Source organism: Bos indicus, chromosome 10 (genome assembly GCF_029378745.1).
Source record: "Bos indicus isolate NIAB-ARS_2022 breed Sahiwal x Tharparkar chromosome 10, NIAB-ARS_B.indTharparkar_mat_pri_1.0, whole genome shotgun sequence".
NCBI lineage: Eukaryota > Metazoa > Chordata > Mammalia > Artiodactyla > Bovidae > Bos > Bos indicus.
In genome coordinates, this window is record NC_091769.1 from 9,459,978 (window position 1) to 9,485,111 (window position 25,134).

The following is a 25,134-nucleotide window of genomic DNA, read 5'->3' on the forward strand; positions in this document are numbered from 1 at the left end:
TTTTGAAGAATTCCAGCCTTTGTGAAACATGGAATCTTTCTTTGTATGCAGAATCCGTTTTTTTTCGAGCAGAATTGCTTACAGGTAAATGCAAAGTAACATCTTCTAACCAAAATCATGATTGAATCAAGCCTATATCTAGACTGAGTACAGATATAAATGATAGAATACGGGTTGTCATGATACAGTTAAAGTTGTACTTAGTTTTTGGTGATAATGAAAATTCAGACACTATGAGGTGTTTTTAAATCACAAGAAGGAAATTTCCCAATGTTTCATAGGTGTGGAATGTAAAAGACAATGTGGAGGTTGGCTGGATTTGACTTTGTACCAAATCCCCTTCCCTGTGCAAGGAATGCCACAAGAAGTCCTCGTAAACGTGTGCAGAGAGCAATCCAGTAATCTCTCTGGCATTTGGCTTTGGGTGCTTGTAAGAATTAGTAATGCCAGTTCATCAGTTGATGGATATTTGAGTTGTTTCTACCTTTTGAGTATTATGAATAATGCTGCTATAAACATCTGTGTACAAGTTTTTGTTTGAACATTTGTATTAATTTTCTTGGGTGTATACCTGGGAGTAGAATCTCTGGGGCTTTGGTAAATATATTGAATCCTTTGAGGAATAGCCAGACAGTTTTTCAAAGTGGCTGCACCATTTCGTATATATTCCTGCCTGCAGTGTATGAGGATTCCACTTTCCCTATGTCCTAATCATCACTTGTTACCTGTTAATAATTCTAGCCATCCTAGTGAATGTGAAGAATCTCATTTTGGTTTTGACTTGCATCTTGTCATATAATGTTGAATTTATTTTTATGTGCTTATTGGCCATTTGTATAACATCTTTGGAGAAATGTCTATTCATATCCTTTGCCTATTTCAAAATTTGGTTGTCTTTCATTGAATTGTAAGAGACTTTTAAAAAATATATTCTGGATTTAAGTTCTTTATGCAGATAAATGATTTACAAGTGTTTTCTCCCATTTTGTTGGTTACTTTTTTGTTAATGTTCTTTGAAGCACAAAAGTTCTAAATTCTGATTAAGTCCAAGTTATCTATAGATTCTTTGTTTTGATATTGTATCTAAGAGTCCTTTGTCAGACCGTGAACATTTATCCCAGTTTTCTTTAAGCAGTTTTATAGTTTTAGCTCTTATGTTTAGCTTTCTGATGGATTTTGTGTTAATTTTTGTGTAGGGTGTAAAGTAAGGTTCAACTTCACTGTTTTGAATGTGGATATCCGGTTATTCCAACACCATTTGTTGAACAGACTGTTCCTTCCCCTTTGAATGAGCTTGGCACCCTTGTTGTAAACTTTATTCATAATCTATGTTTTCGCAAAAGAAATGAAGTATTTTTGTTAAAAAGCCCTTCATATTTCATGCAAAATGGCTCCCAAGAACCTGCTGAAGTCCCGAGAGAGAGAGAGAGAGAGAGAGAGTGTGTGTGTGTGTGTATATGTGTATATCTATTAGCTTGCTAATCTTCCCAAATCAACAGAGCTAGTGTTGCAACTGTTTCTAATCTCTGCTTGTTTCAAAACTTAAAAAAAGTATAATAATGAGTTTAATGCTTGTTTTTGGAATGTAATTATGAATACATCAATATTACCAACTTGATACTTTTTTTTCTTTATAAGAGACTTCTGTTTATTTTACAGGGTACAGATGAATTACTGAATTTTTTTTTATCAGCAAAACTGTTAGAACCTCTTAAAAGAATAAAGCAAGGAATAAGTGTAAATTATAAATGTGTTGTGCATTTTGAGTATCGCTGAGATCAAACACTGACTTTTGGTGAGATCAAACTAGGAAGAAAGGATTTGTGATAGGTATATATTGATAATTTTAACTTGATTGTTAATAGAAGAAAAATAAATTAGACATTTGAAAGCAATGATTTAGTATATGTAGCTGTTAAAGATTTTTGCTTATCAAACAGAACAGTGCATATCATACGAACCGTATATACTCAACGAGTATTGGATGTTTCTTTGTTCAAGAGAAATAAGCAAAGGTAGAGTTATACATACGCTGTTGGCAGTCCTTTTGTCTGCAGGAGTCCTCCAGTGCTGGTTAGAATTCTCATACAGTGATGTGGGGTATATGTGGGGAGTGGTAGGTGATAGGAAAAGAGGGTCAAGAATACGGGCCAGTCATGGCTGGGGCTGGCGTACTAGCAGAAATTTACTGTTTTCCCAAAGTAGTTTATGCTTGTTTTAGCTTGATTTAGCCAGTCTTGTGGTTTTATTTATGGCCTACCATGCCTAATTTTTGGCATCTCAAGTAGTCATAAATTTTAGTGAATTGCTTACAAGTAAGGGGCATATTATAAAAGTGTAATTAATGTATTCCCTCAACTTCAAAGAAGTGTTACATGCTTTTTCTACTTGATTAAAAAAAATGTATGGAAATGTTTATATTTGAATCTCAGGGGAGCTTAACCACCATTTAGAGTTGAGTTCGTAAGAAAATGTTCCGTGAGCTGTATGTATTGCAGGCAAATATTTATGTGTTCTTACCCCAGCGCCGGGGGCTTAGAGGAAGGAGTTAGTGAAATCTACAGAGGTGGTCCAGGGGAGTAGGTAAAAGGCTGGCATTGGAGCCAGGCAGCCTAAATTTGCTTGTCCACCTCCTAGCTAGGTCACCTCAGGCAAATTGCTTAATTTTTCTGCTTTCCATATTTACTTGATTTTTTTTTTTACACTTCTTATAGTTACAGGAGTTTGCTTTTGAATTAAGACAAAGATAAGCTCTTAAAATAACAGATACATGAAATAAATAATGGTGCAAGTTTCTCTTTGGTTGCAACATGTGATTATTTATTCTTCTCCTTTATTTTATCCCTAAATTGCCTATATTTTCTAAGGCAGACTCTAATTTTTATTAACTTTTAAACTTTTGGTATTAACAGAAATAGCAACAAAAACAAAACATAGAAATTACTGGTTGTCTTACAAAGCATGGGAATTTGAGAAGCTATTATATATCACAACTTGACCTGAGAATAATAATGAGAGTTCATTTTATTTTTATGACAAATTACCTTGTGGTGCAAACTTTGTTTAAATGGTGAAAAGTTGTAAACTTGGTTGTTTAATGTTGATTTTTAAAAAGGATATCTATTTTTTTTATTATTATATTTGAGGCTAAGTAGTTTTTAAAGTTGTGATTATGATTACCTTTTGAAGTCATGGGAAGCTGGCAGGATGAATCCCTGGTGTCACAGTTGGAATGCTGAACCTTTTCTCCCCATGGATATGTTGTTGTAGATTTGATTTGCTGGTCTGAAGAGCTTAACCACTAAGTTAGTAAGAGTAGGTTATTTATTTAGCCAGAATTCGTTTAAGAAAATGTTCCTTACAACATGTATATTTTCTGTGGTAAAGCTACACTTGAAAGTTGACTGCCTATGTGTGTGTGCTCAGTTGCTAAGTCGTGTCTGACTATGTGACCCCATGGACCCCATGGACTGTAGCCCACCAGGTTCCTCTGTCCATGGCAGTCTCCAGGCAAGAATACTGGAGTGGGTTGCCGTTTCCTTCTCAATGACTGCCTGTAATATGACCAAACTACTGAGACATTTAAACATTTGTTCATGGGTATTTGCTGGCCACATTTAGTGGTAATTGTTTTGCTATTTCAGTATTTAATATGAATGACAGAAAACTCATTAATCTTGGTGCAGAACCAGTATATATGACAAAACAAACTTTTTTTGGTGCGAAAACCTCTTGAGAGTCTATTGAAAATAAGGGGTGTCATCCCGTCCTTAGGATGTCAGTGCAGTGGCTCATTCTTTAGTGCTCATTTGAGTCCGCAAGTCAGTTGAACAAATATGATCAAATATTTTCCTGGTTTTTGCCATCGTCCTTTTTCTTTTTATGTCTGTATACTTTAGTGCATTTTTGATGGGCATCTAGCTCTTTTAGCTACCCAGTTTCTCAAATTTATAAGATATTTTCATGATTCCAAAGAGCAGGATGCTAAAATAAAGTATCTAGTTTGTAAGTACGCAAACTCTGGTATCATTGTAGTCTCTGAGAGCCAGATCTCCTACCCAATCTTTTTCACTTCTTTCCTAATGAGTGTTTCTGTAGTTAATAAGGGCACTGAGTGATTTGGTATTTAGATTTTGAAGACGTGGATTTTTTTAAAAGGCTTGCTGCTTATTTATGGCTGTGCTGGCTCTTCTTTTCCATGTGTGCGTGCTCTAGTTGCAGTGATCTGGAGCTTCTCTTCGTTGCGGCACGTGGCCTTGCATTTCAGTGGCTTCTCTTGTGATGCTGAGAACAGGCCCTGGGACACGTGGCCTTCAGTAGTTGCGGTGTGTGGACTCAGTAGTTATGGTGCAAGGGCTTGATTGCCCCCCAGCTTGTGGGACCTTCCCGGACCAGGGATTGAACCCATGTCCCCTGCATTGCTCGGTGGATTTTTAACCACTAGACCACCAGGAAAGCCCTGCATATGGATCTATAGCTGGTTGGCACCATTTCTTCCAAGAAATGTTACAACTGATTATCTTCTTAAAAACAACTTTGAGATATAATTAATGTACCATGAAGAAGTGAAGTGAAGTTCCTCAGTCCAGTCCGACTCTTTGTGACCCCATGGACTGTAGCCCACCAGGCTCCCCCATCCATGGGATTCTCCAGGCAAAAACACTGGAGTGGGTTGCCATTTCTTTCTCCAGGGGATCTTCCCGACCCAGGGATCAAATCCAGGTCTCCCACATTGCAGGCAGATGCTTTAACCTCTGAGCCACCAGGGAAGCTGTACCATACTGTTAACCAATTTAATGGGTACAATTTAATGATTTTTAGTGTATTCACAGTTGTGTGGCATCACTATCAATTTTAGAACATTTTCATCACTCTGAAAAGAAATCTCATGACCTTTCACAGTCATTACTCATTTCCCTCCCAACTTCTCCAGCACTAGGCAGCCACTAATATTCTCTCTGGACATTTCATATAAATGGGATTGTAAAAAATGTAGTCTTTTATGACTGGCAGTCTTTTATGACTGACAGTATCATGTGTTTAAGTTTTATTCATATTGTAGCATGTATCAGAAATTCATTTGTTTTTATTGTCAAATTATAATTCCATTGCATGGATATGCTACATTTTATTTGTACATTCATCGGTTGATATAAGTTTGGCTTGTTTCCACTTTTGGCTGGTAGGAATCATGCTGCTGTGAATATTTGTACAAGTTTTTCTGTGGATATATGGATATGTGTTCCAAAGAATAGCAAGGACATAAGAAAGCCTTCCTAAGTCAACAGTGCAAAGAAATAGAGGAAAACAATAGAATGGGAAAGACTAGAGATCTCTTCAAGAAAATTAGAGATACAAAGGAAACATTTCATGCAGAGATGGGCTCAATAAAGGACAGAAATGGTATAGACCTAACAGAAGCAGAGATGTTAAGAAGAGGTGACAAGAATACACAGAAGAACTATACGAAAGAGATTTTCCTGACTCAGATAACCACAATGGTGTGATCACTCACCTAGAGCCAGACATCCTGGAATGTGAAGTCAAGTGGGCCTTAGGAAGCATCACTGTGAACAAAGCTAGTAGAAGTGATGGAATTTCAGTTGAGCTCTTTCAAATCCTGAAAGATGATGCTGTGAAAGTGCTGCACTCAATATGCCAGCAAATTTGGAAAACTCAGCAGTAGCCACAGGACTGAAAAAGGTCAGTTTTCATTCTAATCCCAAAGAAAGTGTCAAAGAATGTTCAAACTACTGCACAATTGCACTCATTTCACACACTAGGAAAGTAATGCTCAAAATTCTCCCAGCTAGGCTTCAGTAGTACGTGAACTGAGAAACTTCCAGACATTCAAGCTGGATTTAGAAAAGACAGAAGAACTAGAGATCAAATTGCCAACATCCATTGGATCATAGAAGAAGTAAGAGAATTCCAGAAAAACATCTACTTCTGCTTCATTGGCCTTCTACATTGCTTCATCTACATCTGCTTCCTTTGACTGTGTGGATTACAACAAACTGTGGAAAATTCTTCAAGAGATGGGAATACCAGACCACTTTACCTGCCTCCTGAGAAATCTGTATGCAAGACAAGAAACAACAGTTAGAACTGGACATGGAACAACAGACTGGTTCCAAATTGGGTAAGGAGTACGGCAAGGCTATATATTGTCACCCTGCTTATTTAACTTACATGCAAAGTACATCATGCGAAATGCTGGGCTGGATGAAGCACAAGCTGGAATCAAGATTGCTGGGAGAAATATCAGTAACCTCAGATATTGCAGATGACACCACTCGTATGGCAGAAAGCAAAGAGGAACTAAAGAGCCTCTTGATGAAAGTGAAAGAGGAGAGTGAAAAAGTTGGCTTAAAACTCAGCATTCAAAAAACTAAGATCATGGCATCCAGTCCCATCACTTCATGGCAAATAGATGGGGAAACAATGAAAACAGTGATAAGACTTTATTATCTCTGGGTCCAAAATCACTTCACATGGTTGACTGTAGCCATGAAATTGAAAGACAACTGTTCCTTGGAAGAAAAGGAACCTAGACCAACCTAGAGAGCATATTAAAAAGCAGTGACATTACTTTGCCAACAAAGGTCCATCTAGTCAAAGCTATGGTTTTTCTAGTAGTTATGTATGGTGTGAGAGTTGGACTATAAAGAAAGCTGTGCTTGTTTAGTTGCTCAGTTGTGTTGGACTCTTTGCGAGTCTGACACACATGGACTGCAGGCCACCAGACTCCTCTGTCCATCGGGATTCTCTGGGCAAGACTATTGGAGTGGGTTGCCATGCCTTCCCCCAGGGGATCCTCCCAACTCAAGGATTGAACCCAGGTCTTCTGTACTGCAGACTGATTCTTTACCATCTGAGACACCAGGGACCTTGGCGCCAAAGAACTGATACATTTAAACTGTGGTATTAGAGAAGACTCTTGAGAGTCTGTTGGACTTCAAGGAGATCCAACCAGTCCATCCTAAAGGAAATCAGTCCTAAATATTCATTGGAAGGGCTGATGCTGAGGCTGAAGCTCCAATACTTTGGCCACCTGATGTGAAGAACTGTCTCATTTGAAAAGACCCTGATGCTGAGAAAGATTCAAGGCAGGAGAATAGGGGGCTGACAGAGGACGAGATGGCTGGATGGCATCACTGACTCGATGGACATGAGTTTGAGTGAACTCCGGGAGTAGGTGATGGACAGGGAGGCCTGGCGTGCTGCAGTCCATGGGGTCGCAAAGAGACACGACTGAGCGACTGAACGGAACTGATGGATATGTACCTAGGAGTCAAATTGCCTGGTTATTTGCTAATTGCCAAGCTATTTTACTAAATGGCTGTACCATTTTACATTCTTACTGTGGAGTATGAGGATTCTAGTTTCTTTCTTTTTTCTCTTTAACTTCCTTTTTTTAAACATCCTTGCCAATGCTTTCTTTTTTATTGTAGTCATTCTAGTAGTGTGAAGTGGTGTCTCATTATGATTTGCATTTCCCTAATAGTAATGTTGAGTGACTTTTCATGTACTTAGTGGCCATTTGTATAGTTTCTTTAGAAAAATGTCTATTTGGATCCTTTGCCCATTTAAAAATTGTCTTTTTGAGATAAAGTTTTAAAATATATTCTAGATACAAATCACTTATCAAATATAGGTGAAAATTTTCTTCCATTTTGTAGGTTTTTTTTTTTTTTTAACTTTTTTGATTTACTTTTCAGCAGGAAAGTTTTAAATCTTAATGAAGCCTAATTGTATATTTTTTTGTTGTTGCTTGTGGTTTGGGTGTTATATCTCAGAAATCATTGTCTAATCCAAGGTCATGAAAATTCTCTTCTGTGTTTTCTTCTAAGAGTTTTATAATTTTAGTGCATGTATTTAGGCTTTGGTTCATTTTAAGTTAATTTTTGTATATAGTTAAAGGTATCAGTTGTATATTTAAAGTTACTTAACTGTTTTAATTCTTAGGGATTTATTATAGATGTAGAATATTTTGATATTATCCAAGTTTTTAGTGCTTTACTGTGGTCTAAAAAGTCATTTGTTTAGGTTTCTTGCCACTGATCTATCTTTAGACATACTCTCTTCTTTTGACTAGCTTTCATATAGCTCATGTAGTGCAAACATGATGCCACATAATAAATACAGAATTTGGAGTTTGGGCACCCTTTACTTGAGTGACATCTCATAGCATTTGTCAATAAAGCTTCTAATTCTTCTGCCAGTGGATTATTTTCTATGATTTTGGTTAGATGGTTCATGTGACTGAGTGGATCCAATGGCATAATTTTAAAAGCAAACATATTCTCAGTCTTTTTTTTTTCTTTTAATTTTTTTTTTAACCGAAAATTTTTGTTTCAGGGAATAGCCAATCAGCAATGTTGTGCTACTTTCAGGTGAACAGAGAAGGGACTCAGACACACATACACATTATTTTCAATATTTATCAATCATTATATTTAAATTGTAGCATTTGCCGGTTTGATCAGGTCTTTATAGTTACCTAAAGTTTTTATGTAATTGCTGTGACTATATTAGAGAATACAGTGTTTCAAATTCAGTTGTTTTCAAGAGATTTTTATCATTGAAGATGGAATAAGAGTGGATAATTTAGCCAAAAATATATGGAGTGCTGAAAGTGAATTAGACACTGCGATAGACACTGTACTATTACCAGGAATACAAAGTTGGAGAAGTCACTAATGTCAAGGATCCACACTTGAGTTGGGAGACATAATGTGCTTTGGCATAGTCAATAAAGCAGAAATAGATGTTTCTCTGGAACTCTCTTCCTTTTTCTATGATCCAGAAGATGATGGCAATTTGATCTCTAGTTCCTCTGCCTTCTGTAAATCCACCTTGAACATCTGGAAGTTCATGGTTCGTGTACTGTTGAAGCCTGGCTTGGAGAATTTTGAGCATTACTTTACTAGCGTGTGAGATGAGTGCAATTGTGCAGTAGTTTGAGCATTCTTTGGCATTGGCTTTCTTTGGGATTGAAATGAAAACTGACCTTTTCCAGTCCTGTGGCCACTGCGGAGTTTTCCAAATTTGCTGGCATATTGAGTGCAGCACTTTGACAGCATCATCTTCCAGGATTTGAAATAGCTCAACTGGAATTCCATCATCTTCACTAGCTTTGTTCGTAGTGATGCTTCCTAAGGCCCACTTGACTTCACAGTCCAGGATGTCTAGCTCTAGGTGAGTGGTCATACCATTGTGGTTATCTGGGTTATGAAGATCTTTTTTGTACAGTTCTTCTGTGTATTCTTGCCACCTCTTCTTAATATCTTCTGCTTCTGTTAGGTCCATACCATTTGTCTTTTATTGTGCCTATCTTTGTATCTCTAATTTTCTTGAAGAGATCTCTAGTCTTTCCCATTCTATTGTTTCAAGTTTAGTTAGGAATTAAAGAACTTGATGAACACTGTTCCCTTAATGACTTTAGTAAGGATAATGTGAGAAGGTTTCTGTTAGTTCCTGCTCAGAATGTTGTTGACAGTATAAAATAGAACAAAGAAAACAACACATCTCTTAATTTCATTTTGACTGTGGACTTCCCAGGTGGTACTAGCAGTAGAGAACCTGCCTGCCAGTGCAGGAGTTGGAAGAGACATGGGTTCAATCCCTGGGTTGGGAAGATCCCTTGAAGAACGGCATGGCGACCGACTCCACTATTCTTGCCTGGAGAATCCCATGGACACTATTCTTGCCTGGCTACAGTCCATGGGGTCACAAAGTGACTTAGCATGCACATGTGGATTAAGAAATAGTTCTGGATTAAGAACTAGTTTCTTGCATTCTATATTATTTAAGTCCCTTTTTGTTCAGTTGCTTAGTCATGTCTGACTCTTTGTGACCCCATAGACTGCAGTAGGCCAGGCTTCCCTATCCTTCACTATCTCCCAGAGTTTGCTCAGACTTATGTCCATTGAGTCGATGATGCCATTCAACCATCTCATCGTTTCCATACACCATTAATTATCCAGATGTAATTTTCACTAAATTATATTAGTCTGGGAGATAGTGAAGGACAGGGAAGCCTGTCATGCTGACGTCAATGGAGTTGCAAAGAGGAACATGACTGAGTGACTACACAACGAATATTATATTCAGAAATAATGTTTCCAAACCATTCTTCCTTTAGAATATAGAGGGGCTAGAAAATGAAATGATATTTTTGGCACTTAATGCTAGTGTTAACATGGACAAAAAGTGCAGTTTAAAGTTTTGGTTTTTAACTTTTAATTTGCATTTATGAGGTATATTTGCTTGGATGTGTTTGCTTCAATTGTTTCTAATTTATTGAGGAGCGGCTTGGTCTATAAAAATGAGTTTTGAATCTCAAGTTTAAGATTTTCATGAGTGACAGTGAAAATGAATATTAACTTTTCACTATCATGATTTATTGAATAATTCCCAGTGATTATTAAGCACTCCTTATAATGAGTTATAAAAGTTTTGCTAAATGTTGTTTTAAAGTTTTGCTGAGATTTTTAATGACTTCTCTCATAGTACTGATAATTCTTCCTCCTCACGCTCAGTGTCTTTTAAATTCATACGATTCCAGTAGCTCTGAGAAGTATAGAGTAGGAAAAAATAATTTTACTCTCTGAAGGTAGCACCTCTTACAGCCCCTAGCTTGGGCATTTCTTATTTAATCAAGTTACCTAGTCCAGTGTGTAATATTGATTGGATTAGGTAGAGTTTATGGAGCAATGCAGTATTTAATTCAGCCCTTTTCTTTTGAGGACGTATTTGAAACACCAATTTGTATACTTTATTAGATTTTCTTCTAAAAACTTGGTCTTTGGAGTGAGATTTGAAATTGAATCCTTGACCCCGTCACTTGTTAGCCATATGATTTTGGGCAAATTACTTAAATATCTCTGAGCTAGTATTCTCAGCAGTGAAAGAAAGGATATAGAATGAAAGTCATAGGGTTGTGTTCTGGGGATTACATGAGATAATTAAAGAGTCTGAAAGTGAAAGTGAAGTGGCTCAGTCATGTCCAACTCTTTGTGACCCATGGACCATAGCCTACCAGGATCCTCTGTCCATGGGATTTTCCAAGCAAGAGTACTGGAGTGGGGTGCCATTTCCTTCTCCAGGGTATCTTCCTGACCCAGGGATCGAACCTGGGTCTCCCGCGTCGTAGGCAGACGCTTTACAGTCTGAGCCACCAGGAAAGTCCTATTAAAGAGTCTGTTGCTGCTGCTGCTGCTGCTAAGTTGCTTCAGTTGTGTCCGACTCTGTGTGACCCCGGAGACGGCAGCCCACCAGGCTCCCCCATCCCTGGGATTCTCCAGGCAAGAACACTGGAGTGGGTTGCCATTTCCTTCTCCAATGCATGAAAGTGAACGTGAAGTCACTCAGTCGTGTCAGACTCTTCAGTTCAGTCGCTCAGTTGTGTCCAACTCTTTGTGACCCCATGAATTGCAGCACGCCAGGCCTCCCTGTCCATCACCAACTCCTGGAGTTCACTCAGACTCATGTCCATTGACTCAGTGATGGCATCCAGCCATCTCATCCTCTGTCATCCCCTTCTCCTCCTGCCCCCAATCCCTCCCAGCATCAGAGTCTTTTCCAATGAGTCAACTCTTCGCATGAGGTGGCCAGAGTACTGGAGTTTCAGCTTTAGCATCATTCCTTCCAAAGAAATCCCAGGGCCAATCTCCTTCAGAATGGACTGGTTGGTTCTCCTTGCAGTCCAAGGGACTCTTAAGAGTCTTCTCCAACACCACAGTTCAAAAGCATCAATTCTTCGGTGCTCAGCCTTCTTCACAGTCCAACTCTCACATCCATACATGACCACTGGAAAAACCATAGCCTTGACTAGACAGACCTTTGTTGGCAAAGTAATGTCTCTGCTTTTGAATATGCTATCTAGGTTGGTCATAACTTTCCTTCCAAGGAGTAAGCGTCTTTTAGTTTCATGGCTGCAGTCACCATCTGCAGTGATTTTGGAGCCCCCAAAAATAAAGTCTGACACTGTTTCCTCTGTTTCCCCATCTATTTCCCATTAAGTGATGGGATCGGATGCCATGATCTTCATTTTCTGAATGTTGAGCTTTAAGCCAACTTTTTCGCTCTCCACTTTCACTTTCATCAAGAGGCTTTTTAGTTCCTCTTTACTTTCTGCCATAAGGGTGGTGTCATCTGCATATCTGAGGTTATTGATATTTTTCCCAGCAATCTTGATTCCAGCTTATGTTTCTTCCAGTCCAGCGTATCTCATGATGTACTCTGCATATAAGTTAAAGAAGCAGGGTGACAGTATACAGCCTTGACGTACTCCTTTTCCTATTTGGAACCAGTCTGTTGTTCCATGTCCAGTTCTAACTGTTGCTTCCTGACCTGCATACTGATTTCTCAAGAGGCAGGTCAGGTGGTCTGGTATTCCCATCTCTGACAGAATGTGGTCCACTGGAGAAGGGAATGGCAAACCACTTCAGTATTGTTGCCTTGAGAACCCCATGAACAGTATGAAAAGGCAAAATGATAGGATACTGAAAGAGGGACTCCCCAGGTCAGTAGGTGCCCAATATGCTACTGGAGATCATTGGAGAAATAATTCCAGAAGAATGAAGGGATGGAGCCAAAGCAAAAATAATACCCAGCTGTGGATGTGACTGGTGACAGAAGCAAGGTCCAATGCTGTAAAGAGCAATATTGCAAAGGAACCTGGAATGTCAGGTCCATGAATCAAGGCAAATTGGAAGTGGTCAAACAAGAGATGGCAAGAGTGAATGTCGACATTCTAGGAATCAGCGAACTAAAATGGACTGGAATGGGTGAATTTAACTCAGATGACCATTATATCTACTACTGTGGGCAGGAATCCCTCAGAAGAAATGGAGTGGCCATCATGGTCAACAAGAGAGTCTGAAATGCAGTACTTGGATGCAATCTCAAAAACGACAGAATGATCTCTGTTCGTTTCCAAGGCAAACCATTCAATATCACAGTAATCCAAGTCTATGCTCCAACCAGTAATGCTGAAGATCTGAAGTTGAACGGTTCTATGAAGACCTACAAGACCTTTTAGAACTAACACCCAAAAAAGATGTCGTTTTCATTATAGGGGACTGGAACGCAAAAGTAGGAAGTCAAGAATCACCTGGAGTAACAGGCAAATTTGGCCTTGGAATACGGAATGAAGCAGGGCAAAGACTAATAGAGTTTTGCCAAGAAAATGCACTGGTCATAGCAAACACCCTCTTCCAACAACACAAGAGAAGACTCTATACATGGACATCACTAGATGGTGAACACCGAAATCAGATTGATTATGTTCTTTGCAACCAAAGATGGAGAAGCTCTATACAGTCAACAAAAACAAGACCAGGAGCTGACTGTGGCTCAGATCGTGAACTCCTTATTACCAAATTCAGACTTACATTGAAGAAAGTAGGGAAAACCACTAGACCATTCAGGTATGACCTAAATCAAATCCCTTATGATTATACAGTGGAAGTGAGAAATAGATTTAAGGGCCTAGATCTGATAGATAGAGTCCGACTCTTAGTCCTGTGCTAAACCAGATGAATTCTTTCTCGCTCCTTCAGTCCGTCTTTGCTTTAGTCTTCTTCAGTTTCCCATAGGTTTCCTTGATAGAATTGTAAATATTAATGTTTTCAAAATTATTAAATATATTCAAATTATTGTCTTCTGGTAGCTCATGAAGTGTGAGGACAGTGAAAAAGCATGTTGGAAGTCTGCTGCTGTGTTGTATAAAAACATTGGCTTGAGAAACTTCTGATATGGTGTGTTACCATTTTTTATAATTTCGAAAAACTTCAAGGAAATTTAGTTTTAAATCTGAGTTTATTGCTTTCCTTTTTGTGACATAATTGAATTTTTCCAAATGAATGAAAGTGAAAATTTAGCCATTCTTGAATAAATTATAATGACTAGATCAGCACTGTTCAGTTGGAATATTATTTGTGCCACATGTGTAATGTAAAATTTTGTAGAAGGTATATGAGAAGAAATCAGGTGGAATTAGTTTTAATAATATATTTTATTTAACTTCATATGTACAAAATCTCTTTCAACATATAATTGACCTAACAATTGTTAATGATATTTTACATTGTTTTGTGCTTCAAAATCAGAAATATCACGTGTTTTATACTTTGAGCACATTTCAGTTTGGACTAGATACATTTCAAGAGATACATGTGGCTAGTGGCCACTACATTATATGACATAGGTCTAGGTAAATAAAATGTAATATTACAACAATAGTGGGCTTTAGCTGTGTGTGATAGAACGTCAATAGTTATCGCTGGTTTAAAGCTTGTCTTTATGTTGTAGCAGTCACTTATGTGGATGGTGAAACTTTACCCATATTAGCAATCTCTGTCCCATAAATGATTTCACCAGTTATTCATTTTTCATTCCCAAAGACTTGTAAGTTTTCATAGGCCTAAAATATGCTCTTAGATGATTGAGAGAGTAAACCGAATTTAGTATACATTTGTTCTCTTCACATTCATAAAATCTGTAGGTGTGACATGAGCAAGTTTGTATTTTGAGAAGCTCCTCTTGGTTCACTGTGAAGAGATTGGAGAAGGTGTGACAAGGCGGAGAGATAGTGGGAAGGCTATTGCAGTTTACAGCCCCTGATGGGAGGGTGTGTGGGTGGGAGATAAGTGCGTAGAAAGAAGGGGGCTTATAGTAGTAGCTTGAGGGTGATTGAAGAAATGGTTTTGTTTTTCTTTGCTTGTGTGCATTTTAAAGATGATTGAGACTTAAAGTGTAGATGTGAGGTGTCCTGTTGAGAAGAAGAAGATGAACATATAAGAGAAAAGGATAACTGATAGGGTAATCCAGAGAAAAGATGGGAAGAGATGAAACTTGTATATAAAGATATATTTTTTTTTTTTGCATAGGTTTTGTCAAGTTGCCTTAAACTTTACAACTGTGGGAAATATCTGTCACTAAGAAAATCAAAGGATAAATTAAAGACTAGAGTTGTATTCTCCTCCATCTCCTTAGAAGGGAGAGAAAAGGTGAAATTAGAATGAAAATAAGAAGTGATAGAGAGCTGACTTGTGGTTGCCAAGGGGGTGGGGGTTGGGAGAGGGATGGAGTGGGAGACTGGGGTTAGCAGATGTAAGCTGTTATGTTTGTTGTTCAGTCGCTAAGTTGTGTCCAGCTCTTTATGACTCTGGATTGCAGCACAGCCAGACTCCCCCGTCCTTCAGTGTCTGCTCGAGTCTGCTCAGATTCGTGTCTGTCGAGTTGGTGCTGCTAGCTAACCATCGCATCCTCTGCCACCCCCTTCTCTTTCGCTTCCAGTCTTTTCCAGCATCAGGGTCTTTTCTATTAAATATGGAATGGATAAACAACAAGGTTCTACTGTATAGCACTGGAAACTAAATCCTATGCTAAACCATGGTGGAAAAGAATATACATATGTGTGTGTAACTAGATCACTTTGCTCTACAGAAGTTGACACAACATTGTGAATCAACTTCAATTAAAAAAAAGTGATTTAGCAGCAGTTTGGATCAATAAGTATGTTTGAGACCAGAATGTATACTTGGCATCAGTAAATGGTAATACTTATTTAAAACTTTCTCACTCAGAAGATTTTATTTAAATATAAAATCTTAATGAAAGTAAACTGTTTTTATGTAAAGTTTTAATAGAACACAAAATGGCCAAGAGCATTGGTTCCACCTGTGCTGGTTTTAAGGCATGGAGACATGCTCAGGTTACCTCAGGTGATGGAGGATTTTTGTTTGGATTCTGAGGGAAGGAGGCCCAACACAGTCAGTGTCTGCTGTTGGGATGAGACAGTTTCTGGGAGATCACATGGTGTCTCCTCAATCCACAGTCCCTGCCCTTGACCTCCCTCCTGCCAACCCGTGGAAACCCTTTTCACACAAAATCAGTAGTTAAAAGACATACAAGAATTGAGCTTCATGGATTTGAGTGAAGTTAGGAAGCTGATCTCTGCCAGACTTTTTTGTCTCTTCTGCCTCTCTGAGGTATCTTCCTTTTTTCTTCTTCCTGTGGTCTTTCTGGGGGTCTGTAGGAATGTGTGAAGACTTCTCTAACACCAGTCATTCCTCATCAGCTAGAAGAACAGCAATTCTGTTGCCACATTTTTGCTTTAGTGGCTCATTGGCAACTCTAGTAAATGCCATTCCCCTTGGCTGCTGAACCTGACTCCCCTTTTTCTGGTCACCTTCTTATGACTTTGCTTCTGTCTGTCGTTATACTGTGACTAGTGTCAGCTTCTCCTGCTAATACCATCTTTATGTCTCATTCAAGTGCCTCAACAGACAAGCCCTCATTGAATTGATTAGTTAATATCCAAGCAGAATCACTTCTGTAGGGGTCTGCCGGGCTCCCTCATGTCTGGTTCTAAAAGTGGCTGCCGTTGGCACAGAGGCCAATTCTTCGTCCTTTGGCATGCCGCTAAGCTACTGGGGGCACGTGGCATAGTGACTGGGTGGAGGACTCCACCTTCTGCTTTCCTCAGAAGGTGGCTGTGGACGGTTTTTGGCCTATTCATTACATAGGACGCTCTTTACTTACTTTCTTGATACCACAGTTAATAAAAGATGGAGCACTTTTTTATTTGACTCTTCTTTTCTTGTTGGTAATAATGATAACAGCCTAAGCTGTCACTCAGGTGTTGTCCATGTGCAGGGACTGTATCAGTCATTTTACACGCAGTAGTTCATGAACTATGTGATACGTCTTACTGATGAGAAAACTGAGTCACATTGAAATGTGAAGTGCCTTGTTTAGTGCTTACATCTTTTCACTAGTAGGGTGGGGAGGGTTAAATATAGGCAGTTAGCTGTCCAAACAACCAAGACTTAAAGTCTAGCATAACATTTCAGAGCTTCAACTGACCAGGGCGATCATATATCATATTTCTCCTATTTTATGTATGAGACGAGAGTTTAGGTGACTTGCTTAAGTATGCAGAGGCAAACTGCATTCAGTTCATTTCCAGTGAACTGAGTTTCCAAATCCTAGATGAGTCCTCTTTCTGCTTTTAAACAAGTACCTAAGATACAGAAACTTTTGAGTGTTAATCAGGAAACCCAAACTTATTAAGTGTTAGCAGATATAGTAAGTGCATACATAATGTGTGTTATACACAATCATCCCTGGAGTCTTTTGTGTTTTTAGACTATTATTTAGCTTGAGGATGATATATATATTGAAAAGACACTGAGGTTGATTACTCACAAGAAATGTGTATTGAAGAAACTATTACCATTATTTTTGGCCGCACCGTGTGGCATGTGGGATCTCACTTCCACAACCCGGGACTGAACCTGTACCCGCTGTGGTGAAAGTGTGGAGCCTTACCACCAGGGAGGTCCCAAAGAAACTGTTACTGATTTAATGTCCCTGTGACTAGCTGAAGGTGAAAGGATTTTCTTGCCAGGTTTTAATCTTCCGGTGAGGTTATATGTGGCAGTGATTGAGAAGGTCCAACGTGAAGCATGATGGAGGAAATCAGTTGAAATTCAGTGAAGGTGCACTCCCCCAGTCAGTTCAGTCGCTCAGTTGTGTCCGACTCTTTGCAACCCCATGGACTGCAGCCCGCCAGGCTTCCCTGTCCATCACCAACTCCCGGAGCCTACTCAAACTCATCTCCATCATGTCGGTGATGCCATCCAACCATCTCATCCTCTGTTGTCCCCTTTTCCTCCTGCCTTCAGTCTTTCCCAGCATCAGGGTCTTTTCCAGTGAGTTGATTCTTCACATCAGGTGGCCAACGTATTGGAGTTTCAGCTTCAGCATCAGTCCTTCCAATGAACACCCAGGACTGATCTCCTTTAGGACTGACTGGTTGGATCTCCTTGCAGTCCAAGGGACTCTCAAGAGTCTTCTCCAACACCACAGTTCAAAAGCATCAATTCTTCAGCACTCAGCTTTCTTTATACTCCAACTCTCACATCCATACATGACTACTGAAAAAACTATAGCCTTGACTAGACAGACCTTTGTTGGCAAAGTAATGTCTCTGCTTTTTAATACTGAAGAACATGCTGTCTAGGTTGGTCATAACTTACCTTCCAAGGAGTAAGTGTCTTTTAATTTCATGGCTGCATTCACCATCTGCAGTGATTTTGGAGCCCCCCAAAATAAAGTCAGCCACTGTTTCCACTGTTTCCCCATCTATTTGCCATGAAGTGATGGGACTGGATGCCATGATCTTAGTTTTCTGAATATTGAGCTTTAAGCCAACTTTTTCACTCTCCTCTTTCACTTTCAAGAGGCTCTTTAGTTCCTCTTCATCTTCTGCCATAAGGGTGGTGTCATCTGCATATCTGAAGTTATTGATATTTCTCCCAGCAGTCTTGATTCCAGCTTGTGCTTCATCCAGCCCAGCGTTTCTCATGATGTACTCTGCATATAAGTTAAATAAGCAGGATGACAATATACAGCCTTGACGTACTCCTTTTCCTATTTGGAACCAGTCAGTTGTTCCGTGTCCAGTTCTAACTGTTGCTTCCTGACCTGCATACAGGTTTCTCAAGAAGCAGGTCAGGTAGTCTGGTATTCCCAACTCTTTCAGAATTTTCCACAGTTTCTTGTGATCCACACAGTCAAAGGCTTTGGCATAGTCAATAAAGCAGAAATAGATGTTTTTCTGGAACTCTTTTGCTTTTTCTGTGATCCAGCGGATGTTGGCAATTTGATCTCTGGTTCCTCTGCCTTTTCTAAAACCAGCTTGAACATCTGGAAGTTCATGGATCACATATTGCTGAAGCCTGGCTTGGAGAACTTTGAGCATTACTTTCCTAGCGTGTGAGATGAGTGCAATTGTGCGGTAGTTTGAGCATTCTTTGGCATTGCCTTTCTTTGGGATTGAAATGAAAACTGACCTTTTCCAGTCCTGTGGCCGCTGCTGAGTTTTCCAAATTTGCTGGCGTATTGAGTGTAGCACTTTCACAGCATCATAAAAACCTGTTTACTGATTTCTTGTATTCAAAGATGTCACAGTCTAATTTGGGGAAAAAAGACCTGCCTGAAGTTCATCATGGTTCAGTGAAATAAATGCTCAGGGAGGTAAATACCAAGTTATGTGGAAACATTGAGATTGCGACGGAGTGACTGGGTTATTAGGCAGTTATCAGGAAGATTACTGGTTAGCATATGAGGTAGTCTTTGGGTTGAGTCTTTAAGGAAGAGGAGGAGATTGCCAGGCTGACTGTGCCTGGAAGAGTATTACTGCATGAGGAAGCAATGCCAAGGAAGCACATGGTGTCTGAGGACTCAGGTCACCTGGTTTTGTGGTGGATGGTGGTGGGCTGGGCCTCATGACTGCAGCTGGACCATCCAGATTCACTAGGTCTCCACTTTTTGACCCTGAACCCACTTCCAAATTTTAAGCACAGCAATGTCAACTTGATCAAAAATTGTATCAGAATATTCATGTTTCTTTTTTTTCTTAATTCCACCCCCCGAAGCATACATCCACTCTTGATAATCTTTCTAGTCATTTTTTAAATAAACTTGGGGGGGAAACCCTGAGAATTAGAGGGATTTCATTTCCTCCTTCCCATTTTATTGTTGAGCAAACCTAAAGCCTTTACTTTTCATTTGTGCTGTACTTTTAATTTATCTTTACCACTTGCTTATTGCCAAGTGTGAGGCTTTTTATGCAGTAGCTTGTTTTGTTTGGTTAAGGGAAAAGGATTGGCAAGGTGAGAATGGTTGTAAGAGTTGATAAAGCTGGAAGGTAGGCAGGGGCTAGTTCAGATAGTCAGAAGCCTTGTGTCTCATTTTGAGGAAGCTGTATTTTATAGTTGAGAGTCTCTAAAAGTCTGAAATGGATAAGGGGCAGAGCGGAGGGATTGGAGGAGGGGAATGAGAAGATCAGCTTTACATTTTTGAAAGGTAATTTTGGCTTTGTTGAGGAAGATGGATTAGAGAAGGAACAGTGTAGACAAGGGAGCGGTGGTCCCCACCAGCAGCTTCACCTGGGAATTTGTTAGAACTGCAGATTCTCAGGTCCCACCCCGGACATATTGAGTCAGAAACTCTGGGAGTAGGGTGCAGCAGTGTGTGTTTCATTTGATTCTGATGAATGCGAAAGTTTAACTAACGTGATGTAAAGGCTGATGAGGCTGTACATTATGGTTTGCATTTGCCTTTCATGTTAATTATGTAGTCAATTTTGTTGAGATGTTCATTATATTAGTATCTTACATTTCACAATCAAGAGAAATAGAATAACTAGGATTTTGTGATTCAGTTATTTATATGAAAGCCTAATATTAAGATTTGAAAAGTTGGGATAGTGTGGTGATAATACTTGGAAAAGGGAGGCAGTCTAGGATCATGTGGAACAGTATAAACTACAGTCATAGAGAAACACTTTGTAGAATAAAAGGAGTAAGAGGGGCTTAATCTTGAGTACTCTAGGTGTTGCCTGTATGTGACACTGATTTGTACTGTGGTGCTTAAATCTGCAGTAGGGAACACTGAAGACATTGTTTTCAAGAAAAGGGGGACATGAACTCTTTGTGGAGCCCAAAGGAAGGGATGGATTTACTCAAGATTTGCTAAGATGCAATTGGTTCCACACAACTGTTAAGAGGTGGTCTATTTTTGTTCTTTAAATAATAGCAGTTGATTTGCATCTAACCTAGTTTTCATTTCTTTTTCTTTGAGGGTGTGAGGGCTGTGGGTTTAAATTTCAACTTTGTGGAAATGGGACTGAGTAAATCTGATAATCTTCTTTATTTTCCTCTGTTAGCTTAGCTGGGTGACCAAACATACAGATAAAGCAAACGCTTTGTAAATATTAATGTATCTTAAAGGATAAGTAACCTTTTTTTCTCCTTTGAATTTTATTCCAGGACCCATCAGTTACACAAGTGACAAGAAATGTCCCACCAGGACTTGATGAATACAATCCATTCTCAGATTCTAGAACAGTAAGACTATTCTTAATTGGACTACTTTTAAATATTAAAATGGAAATTAAATGGGATTTATATCTCACTTATGGTTTCTTTTAAGTTGATTGTTAAATTTATATAAAACAAGCTGTTAGTGTTTTATTTAGAATTTAGCAAGTTCTCTTTTTTAAAAAAAAGGAATATTCCAAGTAATTGAAAATACCATGATGGTTCTACAAATTGCTAATAACCCCTCTAATATGTTATATTGCTACAGTTTTTTAAACAGGGGAGATTTTTTGCTATCCATGTTGTTTTCATGGTAATACAGGGTGATGTTTTCTTACAGAGATGTTTGTACAGAACTGTACCATTAATATTTGTATGATTGTCATCTGAATTAGGTGATTCTGAATAAGACTAGCCTTCTCCTCTGGTCGACTAGAATCTCTGGAACTTTATCCGGCCTAGAAACATAATCTTCTCAGAATGAAGCCTTGGTTTATAAAATGAAGGAGTATGGACAAATCCCTCAAGGACGGGGTTCTCTACCTTTAATGCATGTTAAAAGCAGCTGGGCAACTTTATTACAGTGTCTGTTAGGGCCCTAATCCCTCATAAGGCAGCTTTTTGTTTTTCCTTTCATCCTTTAGATAATTTTATTGTGAGCCAGTTTTGAGGACTACTGAAGATAGGTTGAGAATTCTCTCTCAAAAATTCTCTGGCAAATAATTTTGTCTCCTGTATTTGAGCCTTTAGCTTAAATATCACACTCATGAGGCCCTTAGTTTTAAACATTGTTAGCTCCTGAAATTTTAGTCATCCTGATATTAAAGGTATTGAAGTTCTTCAGTTCCGTGCTTGCATTTACATGTCAGCATAAGGATGCTTAATTGATCATCTCTTCCTGAAGATCATATTTTTCATAATCTAGAAAATAATCCTGGAAGATCATATAGGGTTTTGCTTGGAAATATCTTCATGGTTTATTAACTTTTTAGTTTTAGGAAGAAGTTTGTGCAAGATAAAAGCCCTAAAATAAGGGTGAACTTTTAAATTTCACTGTATTTCGAAGTCCTCATTTATTTTAACAGCCTCTGTTTAGCAACTGCAACCCAGGCTGAGATCATTAAGTTTTCACTGAGCATGTCAGTTTCATACTGAACCCTGTGAAATGACCAACAAGTTGACCAGTGTTGACATGTAAAGATAGCAATGTCATATGGCACAGCCTTATAGAAAACTGTGAAAAAGTACGAGATTGCAACTTGGTAGGAGTTGAAAGGAAGAAAAAGAGCCTGGTATATTTTATTCTACTATATGTAATTCTTCTAACATGATTTCTGGAGGGTAGAGATTTGAATGACTGTTAAAGTTTGCTGGTGATGAATAAAGAGAGATTTTTATATACTTTTTGGGAAGATTTTACTAGCAATAAATATGTTTAACCTTTTTACAGTAGTAGTTTTAGATTATTCTTTGTGGTAATGTTAACAGTAGTGTTCTTCAACAAGTTGTCTACTTTGTGCCCTCTGCTTTTACCTGTATTATCAAATTCTTATGACAACATTGAACACGGATATTTTCTGTTTCCTTTCACTGATAAAGAAACTGAAACACCAGTCATCTAGTTAGTAAGTGGCAGAACTGGTTTACGTAACTCATCTTTTTTTTTTTGTAAAGCTTTTGCCTTTTCCATTTTGCTCCTGCTGTCTTTAGAGGCAGATGCCTAAGAAGGCAAGCACCCCACTCCAGGGGAGGAGCCTGGTGGGCTGCAGTCCATGGGGTCGCAAAGAGTCGGACACGACTGAGCGACTTGACTTTCACTTTTCACTTTCATGCATTGGAGAAGGAAATGGCAACCCACTCCAGTGTTCTTGCCTGGAGAATCCCAGGGACGGCGGAGCCTGGTGGGCTGCCGTCTATGGGGTCGCACAGAGTTGGATATGACTGAAGCGACTTAGCAGCAGCAGCAGCAGCCTAAGAAATAGCAGGTATAGTCTTGGTCATGGAAATTTTCTCACCTAATTGGGATTTTAAAAAATTACACAAAGAAGATATATCCAGGAAAAAAAAAATAAATTATGATTTTAAATGTTTGAGACTTTACAGTCAAGGAAAGATTTTCTGAAAGAATAGCTAGGCAATAATGAACAGCCAACTTACAATGAAACTTCTCTTAGATTTTATGAGCAATGCTACAGTGTCAGAACCAGGAAAATTATTGATGTAAGAGCACTGATGCATTTTGCACTGAACTTTTTACATTGGGGAAAACACAGGTAAAATAATTTAAAATTTCAGAGTTCTTTTGTTTCATAAGGTATGATTTTAGAAATTTGTTTCCCCTCCTTTTCTGCAGCTGTGACTATTTTCTAAGACAGAGCAGGTGTACTTGGATAATTGGATTAAGTGATATTTTAGAACTCCAAATACTATTTTAGTGGATTGTTGTTATCCATATTTGTCGTAGAAAAATATTTGTGACAGGGAAGCAATCTTCTAGATTGTTGCATAAGGGTGTGGTGAACTACTTGAGGTCTAATAGGAAGATCCTTTAGCAGAATTAGTGTATAGCTTTGTTAAGACTTTAGAAAGTTCCTTTCTTTCTTATTTTTCTTTTTAGGTTTCCTTTTATATTTAATTTTCTGTTTGAGTGGAAATTTTAAGGAAAGTAACAAATATTTAAATAATTTTAATAATTTATATATTAATTCATAAAATACCATGTAATTTTTAGACTGAGGGTTGGCAGGATACTGTAAATGTGGTAGTCTGAATTGAGATGTGCTATGAAGTGGAGGATAGTCTTTGGTTATGAAATAATTTTTTTTGTTTGAACTCAAAATGCAGTTTACCTCTGGTATTATGTTGAGCATGATGGGTTCCCTGGCTTACCCTCTAAAACTTAATATATAAATTACTAGAAGAATTAGTTCATCCTTGAGAATTGTTACATATTTAGGGGGAATGTTTTCCTTTTAAATTAGGCAACAGTTTAAAATGCCTGTTGCAACTTGATTCTCAACAAGCTTCAGCCACTGGTGATGGCATTCATGGCTTCAGACAGGACTTTTTCTGGCAAGTATTGAAGCGTAGGAATATGGAGACAGCCCTGTCTGTGTGTATGGAGGAAGTGTGGTACTGTTGGTAAAATCTTCAGTGACGCTTCTCATGGCCTCGTTTACTGTCATGCTGTTTTCCTTCAGGAATAGGCTGTTTCGTTTCTTTCCTGTTCTGCTGGTTGTTGGTATTTATGATTTCTGTCACATAAAGCAGCAAGATCTGCAGAAGAACCAAGAGAAGAAAATTCCAAGTACTAGCATGCTTAGGCGGTCATTTATGACCGTAAAGGACATAGGTAATTGATTTATGTAAATAGGAACTGCCTCTAAGTCAGTTCAGGACATGGAGTAGACTGAAAATCATAAGACCTGGATTCTAGTCTAGTCCCTACCACTAATTAGTTGCTACCTTTAGGAAGCCATCTAACCTCTTTGGGCATTTTTAAAAAATTTTATTTTTAATTGAATGATAATTGCTTTACAATGTTGTGTTGGTTTCTGCCATACGTCTACATGACTCGGCCATAGATATCCACATGTCCCCTCCCTCTTGTGCCTAGAACCTCCCTTCCACCTCCCACCAGATCCCACCGCTCTCGCTTGTCGCAAGCACCTGCTCTATACACAACTTCCCTTTAGCTATCTGTTTGTGCATTTTTTTTCCCCCAAATGTGTAACAGTGGAACTAGAGAGGAAGATTTGAGTTAAATAATTTCTAATGTCAACTTTTCTTTTGATAATGGATTAAAATTTTAGCTCCAGGAACTGACTGGTTAGTACATAGTATTTTTACCTATTTTTAATACTGCAAAAGCAATTTCTGTACTGTAATAACTTTTCATTTTCTTTTGGCATACATTTCTGTAAATTTTTTTTTTTTTTTTCTCCTTTGCTTCTTGTCTCTCTTGGAGCTCATAATCTGTCCCTTCAGAAACCTTCTTTGTCTTTAGTCTCATTTAATGTTAACTATTGCCTTCTAGTGTCATCGGCTGGAAGCACCTGAGTCTTCTTTGTCTCAAACAGCTTCGTATCCTACATCTAATCAGTAGCCACATCCTGTCATTTATACCTCCAGGAGAGATTATGTGTCTGTCCTTTTCGTTCCTACTAAACTGTCCTAATTCAGGTACTCATGTGAGATAATACAATGGCCTATCTACTTACCTGTCTCTAGTTTC

General features: G+C 38.6%; 1 protein-coding gene across 4 annotated transcripts in view; it reads left to right on the forward strand.

Moving 5' to 3' along the window:
• Positions 1-25,134, forward strand: part of SCAMP1 (secretory carrier membrane protein 1) — a 148,660-nt gene that overhangs the window by 9,585 nt on the left and 113,941 nt on the right. For 2 of the 4 annotated variants that reach the window (XM_019968086.2, XM_019968087.2), the window contains exon 2: positions 20,850-20,927. The exons of the other annotated variants lie outside the window; for them this stretch is intronic. In XM_019968086.2, coding sequence (XP_019823645.1) covers positions 20,850-20,927 — 78 coding nt within the window. The remainder of the gene's footprint in view (positions 1-20,849; positions 20,928-25,134) is intronic. 4 annotated transcript variants of the gene reach the window in all.